Source organism: Nicotiana attenuata, unplaced genomic scaffold (genome assembly GCF_001879085.1).
Source record: "Nicotiana attenuata strain UT unplaced genomic scaffold, NIATTr2, whole genome shotgun sequence".
Lineage (NCBI taxonomy): Eukaryota > Viridiplantae > Streptophyta > Magnoliopsida > Solanales > Solanaceae > Nicotiana > Nicotiana attenuata.
This window is the reverse complement of record NW_017670274.1, coordinates 282,448-289,330: the sequence shown is the minus strand read 5'-3', so window position 1 is coordinate 289,330 and position 6,883 is coordinate 282,448. Positions and strand designations below refer to the sequence as shown.

The 6,883-nt window shown below is 33.6% G+C and overlaps 1 protein-coding gene across 1 annotated transcript; it reads right to left on the bottom strand.

The window, feature by feature from the left end:
* Positions 1-1,895: 1,895 nt before the first annotated feature.
* On the bottom strand, positions 1,896-6,573 carry LOC109237101 (probable trehalose-phosphate phosphatase J). The gene is made up of 10 exons (XM_019403360.1): positions 6,277-6,573; positions 5,597-5,737; positions 5,027-5,098; positions 4,783-4,875; positions 4,265-4,321; positions 4,063-4,164; positions 3,256-3,403; positions 3,056-3,126; positions 2,501-2,593; positions 1,896-2,224 (listed from the first exon to the last, which is right to left on the bottom strand). Exons 1-10 carry the CDS (start codon positions 6,511-6,513, stop codon positions 2,117-2,119), a joined length of 1,122 nt encoding a protein of 373 aa, XP_019258905.1. The 5' UTR covers positions 6,514-6,573; the 3' UTR covers positions 1,896-2,116.
* Between the last annotated feature and the right edge of the window lie 310 nt (positions 6,574-6,883).

The following is a 6,883-nucleotide window of genomic DNA, read 5'->3' as shown; positions in this document are numbered from 1 at the left end:
TTTCAGTTGAAACTAATGATGCAGTTCCAGCAGTTGGCAGTGAAGTGCCTGATGACACCATTGCAACAGCTTTTCCCTCATTCTTTTCACCCTCCTTTCCATTGCATCGCTCCCGAAACTTCTTTTCATTTAAACGATCCCACCAATCTGGATAGCCATGCAATTTAAAACAATTTTCTACACCATGTTTAGGATTTCCACAATGAGCACAACCCTTTTCACCATTGTTGCGAGTTCTTAAATGGTAATTTTGATTCTGGATCAAGGAGGTTTTTTCTACCATAGCTATACTAAGATCTGTAGTATTGCTTAGCATTGTATTCCTCCGTTGTTCTTCACTTGAGCCATAGAAAAAGCAGATTCTGGATTAGGAAAAGGACTTGTGCGAAGAATATCACTTTGGGGACGATCATAAATATCATCCAAACCAGCCAAGAAAATATAAACGCATTCTTCCTCAATGTCTTTCAGTCGAGCATGAATAACATCAAGTTGTGTGAAAGAGATTGGCTTCCGATGATCTAGTTCCTGTCATATTTTGCACAAATCTCTAATGTGGAAACTGATTTTCCCTCTTGTTTCATACGCATAGCTTGACAAGAGAGATCATAAATGACTAATCTATCAGCCCCTTCATAGTTGGTTTGAGACATGGTGTCCCAGATACTCTTGGCCGTCGGAAGACGAACAAATAAACTCATAATGTCGGGTTCCATGGCACCGATCGACAAGCCAACTCTTAACAATAACATTATCTACGCTTCATTTTTCATACGTGGGATCAGGTGGAGGGTTCCTTAATCGTTCCCCTTAAATATCCCAATTTTCCACGACTTGCAACAAAAGTCTTAACAACTTGAGACCAAAGAAAATAATTTTTGCCATTGAGTTTTACACCAAAAGGAATGGAAAGAGGTTTTGGTACAAGATTGGTTTCTTAGATGAATCACCCATGGTAGAATAAGGAAAATAAGGATAAACAGATGATGATAATCAGAGAAGCAACCGTTGCTCCGATACCAACTCAAAAATGGGTGAAATTGTAGTATATTTCATTATGAATCAACTATACAATATATAGAGTTACACAGATATGGGAAGATATTTACAATCACAAAAAAAATATGCTAGTACAATCCTAGAGAATATGCCAATTGATTTACAATTAAGATGACACCTATTAATTGATTACAAGATCTACTTTATGAAAGGAAAGTCAATCAATTTACATAACTCACTCTAACAATAAAACCATTGGTAGAAGAGCTAAAACAAGGAGATTCTTCTGATCTTGATACCAATGGTTGGCCTAATCTTCTGCTTAATTCATTGGAAATTTGGAATAATAAAATATTCCAGCTATATATTGTCACTCTATAATATTTAATTTGTATTTATCTTGTTCAGATGAGGGCTAGAGTAATCCCTTTTATGAACTTACTCCTTTAGAACTAAGTTAGTTGATTATCTTTGATTGGCCGGATTTAAGCAACTTTCACATTTCTTGGTGAGATCCCAAGTCTCCAAGTGGGGCCATTATTGTGAGTTGTAAGGAGTTTTGGTCTCGAATTAAGTTGGGATGACATTTCATTATTACAGATAGAGAAAGATCCGTTGCATGAACAACCTGATTGTGCCTTAATTACATGTGCTCTACAGGCCGCACTTCAACTTTTTTGCCAACAAGCCCTTTTTTATTTATTTGGAAATTAAAATAACAGGTTAACTTGACATCGAGAGTGTATCTTTTTTTATATTATCAATGCGTATAAGTTCAACCGATATAAATAAATTAAAAGTTCAAATATGTTGATCGTCCTCTTGGACAATAATAAGTTTCTATCAAGTATCAATCACTTGAGAAAAAAAAATTGAAGTTCTGCTCATGAGACAAGTCAGAACCAAAATATGAAATTATGGCGGATTTCCATTTTATGCATTTAGCCCAGATACAAAAGCTACTTACAAAGATGTACAAGGCCTTAAAGCTAATGAGAAAAGATACACCTCTTTTCTATCCCATCTATTTTTGTTCTTCTAACCTTTTTAGTTATTTATTATAAACAAAAAAAAAAAAAAAGCATATTATGTGCACTACTAATTAATTGGACAATTCTCAGTTCTTTAGAGATGCTTTTATCTCTTCAAGTTGTTTTTGAATCTTAAACTGTCTTCTTAAAGACAACCTTTTCCACTCTACTAACCGTCGTAGAAAAATCATAACCTGCCAAAGCAATTTTAACAAAAAGTCACTAAAGTTGTACAATATAAACACAACAAATGGAAATAAGTGAGAAAATAATACAGTGAGATCTCTCTATAATTAACAGTCATCTTCTATAATAACGCTTCACTATAACGATCAAATTTTCTTTGGAGCCATGTTTTATAAGTATTATGTGTAATGTGTGTTTTCTATAACAGCACTTTACTATATCGATCAAAAAATATCGAAACAAACAAGACTGAACAGAAACCTAATATATTATAAGATTCTAACCTCGGATGGTTCTTGTAAAGAATAGGATGCGTATGTGTCTTTTGGAGTTTTGGAGACTAGAATGCCAAAACCTTGCCCTCTTTCTCTTAATACCTGCAGTAACAACAAATAATGGTTTAATTAAAAATAACAAAGAGCTTAACTTTTATATATTGACAGTATAAACTAGTTTCTCTGTTTCACCTTATTTGACAATATTTTCTTTTTAATCTGTTTAAGAAGGATGACAACTTTCTAACTTTGAAAATATGCTAGCTATAAACTTTTTATTTTATCCATAATAAGATAATTTATAGTCACGCAAATATTTATAACTTATTTTAGACTACAAGTTTTAATAGTATTTCTTTTTTTTCCCCTTAAATTTCATATTTATTCAAACTTTGCCACATAAAAAATGGAACAGATAAAGTAACTTTTACTCTATTAAGTCAATTAAAGGACGATTGTAAGTAATAATTCAAAATAAGTAGGTAGATAACCATCTAAAATAAGTTAACATAAACTGTATTTTAATAAATTTAAAAAAAAAAATGGAAGAAGAACATAGGAAACCTTGAAAGCATCTTCATCAGTTCGATCATCTCCAATATATACAGGAAAGACATCAGTACAATTAGCGTACCCTGTTGAAGAAAGATTAATTCTAAAAATAATTAGCATTAAATAGTTGATTTTTTCAATATTTTATTTTGGTGATAATATATAGTATATAAATAAAAATAGTTATTATAATTCAAAAACTAGATACTTACCAAGGGATTCAAGCAAAAATTCAAGAGCTTTTCCTTTGTCCCATTTAATAGTTGGACGAATCTCTAATACTTTTCTCCCTGGGCTTAATCGAAGCTTTGGATATTCTTTTAGCACTGATCTTACATGTTGTGCTAGTTCACCCCATTTCTGTAACATATATAAAATCAGATATTTTCTTAAACTTTTTTAAAGTTGGGAGTCTTTAAAAATACCTTAACATTATTTGTGCTTTTAACATATGCTTTGTCTAACCTAAAAAGATGCTTAATTTTTCTTCTTTTATTTTTACTTTCGAATGGTTACATGGATGATATATAATACTCCATTAGTCCACTTTATGTGACAATATTTGATTGGCCGGAGAGAAGCGGAGCCTTGGAGCAATGTTAAAGTTATCTCCATTTGACCTATAGGTCATGACATGTTTGAGCCGCGGAAACAGCCAGTAGTGCTTGCATTAGCTTAAGCTGTCTACATCACACGCCTTGAGGTGCGACTCTTCCTTGGACCCTGTGTGAATACGGGATATGTTGTGCAACGGATTGCCCTTTTGAATTTTGAAAAGAAAATATCTTTTAAAATTTATGGTATATGCTAGGAATATTGTTATAGTTATAAAATTATTTTATTAAGGATAAAATGATAAGTTTAAAGGTAAATTATTTCTGAATAAAGAAAATCATTATCCTTTTTTAACAAACTAAAAAAAAAAAAAGTATGTCACTACATTATTTTATGGGATGGAGGAGTAACATTCAATCTTGTCATAATTGAAAGGGAAAAAAGTATATGGAACTTTTACATACCTTTTCATCAACACAGCGGAAATGTACAGAGACACAAAACTTGTTATTCTCCACTCTAACACCTTCAATAGACTTTGTTTTATCCAACAATTTTTTGTAAACCTGTAATTTTCATATCAAGAAAAATATCAAATAAACATTGTAATTTTTTGTCAACAATAATTTACTTTATACTTTATTTATGAATATAATGGATAATTACCTCATCAATCATTGGGAGATATTCATTTGCTGGTTGGAAAAGAACAGCTTGAGCTCCCTGGAATTTCAAGAATTAAAATAAGTTAACAAGATTTTAACTTGCAGTGACAGTGTAAAAAAATTTATACTATCAAGTCACTTAAAAAATACCAACACGTAGTCGCTTATTATAAGTGAGATTAGTAACCTGAACAAATAAGACAACTAATATACTACCACCAGGGGTGAAGCTATGTGTGGCAAAGGGTGGTCAATTGAACACCATTCGCCCAAAAATTATATTATATATACGATAAAACATTTAGTTATTGATTAAAAAATTAGACTTTGAATACCCTTGCATAGCCAACTGACAAATGATGTTCAAATTTGATCACCTTTTTTGAATTTTCTAGCTTAACCACTGGTACCGCATACTAAAATACACTGATCCGATAAGAGTTTTATTTATTGTATAAAAGTTAGCAGATCATTTAACAAAAAGAGAAAAGGAAAAGAATATAACTCCAGTTCACTTACTTTCTTGTATTTGGAACCTTTTGAAGGACCTTCTATATCCATGCCATGGCTTCCAGCATAGTACAACTCTGCCAATTGTACAAAACTATATACCTATAATTTTGCAAAACCAAAAAGAGAGAATAAATAAAAACCAGTTTATAAACCTAAAAAAAAAACAGAAAAAGAAGAAATCTTGAAAAAATACTAAACTTAAATGAAAGGACTTAAAAAGAAGATAGGACAAAAAAAGAAAAAGATGTACCTTGTCTCTGCACCTCCCACTAACTATAGCAGTTGGGAAATATCTAGCAAGCTTTCTCACTGTTCCTCTCATCTGATACACAGTAATAAAGGGTTGAGGAGGTTGGAATAAATAGTAAAAATACTTAGAAAATATATGAAGACTTTCAAAATCTGTGCAGCAGTACTAATGGTGTCATAAACATTTGCATAGTTAAATTAGGTAAAATAGAATGACAAATAACTATATTTAATAAGATTGACAGGTAATCTAGAATAAATGATAAACAATCTATTATAAAAAGAGGCAGTCGTGTGCACGAGGCGTCCTGCTTTCATGTAAGGTTTGGGAAAGGGTCGCACCCTAAGGGGTCTAGTATAAACAGCCTATTAATGCAAGCATTAGTGGCTGCTTCCACGGCTCGAATATGTGACCTATATCTCACGCGGAAACAACTTTATCGTTGCTTCAAGGCTCTCCTTTAATAAATAATCTGCTTAAATTGCACTGATGATGTAAAACAAAGTTATATATATATGTATATAACTTTAATTCAAAGAAGGAAGTTTGAAGTTGGTTGAAAAGACTTACAGCATCAGACATGAAAGCTTGATCAGGGTCATCAACAATGGGGGAAAGGGTGCCATCATAGTCTAAAAACATCACCATTTTCTTTCCTTTAGAAGCACTGATTATCTGCTCAAACATGTCCAGTGCTGATGGATGGTGCACCTGTTTCATTTAATCAACACAAGAACTTTTTTTCATCTGTTTTTTTTTTGTTCCCATCTCAAATGGCATCAATTATTACATGGGTACGCATCAAAAATAATTATTTATCTGTTCCATCTTATGTGACACTATTATTCCTTATTAGTCCCTTCTACAAAATTACATATTTTCATAATGACACAAACTTTATGAGTTACGACATGTTTAAGATTAAAGGACAGTCCGGTGCATTAAGATCCTGCTATGCGTGGGGTCCAGGGAGGACCGGGCCACAAGGTTCTATTGTACGCAGTCTTACCCTGCACTGCTGCATGCCGAAGATTACAACTTGTAATTTACAAGTTTGAAAAGTCTTATAACTACACATATATTATGGCATGTTAAAGATCACATGTTTCAAAATTCTTAACTACTTTCGTATTTCGTGCAGACTCCATGCACCAAAGGCTAATAAAGAGGAAGTTTTCAGCTTTTTCTTATCTTCTTGTTTTTCTTTCACTTATTATTGGTGAGGGTAAGGTTGTTAAGATTGAACTCACCATCCAAGAAGTATTGTCTTCAGAGAGAGAAGTGCACTTGTGATGAGTTGGAGATGAAGCTCTCATTGAATCAACCCAAGAATTGATTCTTGGACCACTATTTATGTCAACAAGTGTCTTTCTTGAAATGTTGATGCAACTTCCCGGCGCCGGTGGCGGCTTATGTACCGCCGCCGTGAATGTGGCGGTGTTGATACCGGAATTAGGATCGGAAACCACCACATTCTGTTTAGTCATTTTAAATACCTAGATTGAAAAACACACTTCTAGTGCCCCAAAAAACAAAGAGTTGAGAGAAAGTGTGTGTAATTTGGGTTGGTTTGGTTATTTTATACAGTTATAAATAGACACTAGTGCACAAGGCAACACACTTTTCAATGGGCCCCACGTTTGGCCCCCACCCCACAAAAGTACTGGGCCCCGCAGTAGGGTTTGGATCGGCTGTGACCCACGGCTTAATATCTAGGCGGGGGGCCCACTTCAAATGGTTAAGTGGTCCCACCAAACCAAAGTGGCAACTGGTCCAGTCTCTTGTCTCTCCGCTGTCTTCGCCGTCGCCCATAACAGACTATTCCTGCTTGGATCCTACGTGGAAATGTTATGCCAC

Bases quoted from the DNA above. Each gene is read 5' to 3' on its own strand.
- LOC109237101 (XM_019403360.1), bottom strand. From the start codon at position 6,513: ATGACTAAACAGAATGTGGTGGTTTCCGATCCTAATTCCGGTATCAAC. The intron at 5,099-5,596 runs GTAAGTCTTTTC...ACTGTGTATCAG, and splicing joins AAGCTTTCATGTCTGATGCT to ATGAGAGGAACAGTGAGAAA. The intron at 4,165-4,264 runs GTAATTATCCAT...TGAAAATTACAG, and splicing joins ATCTCCCAATGATTGATGAG to GTTTACAAAAAATTGTTGGA.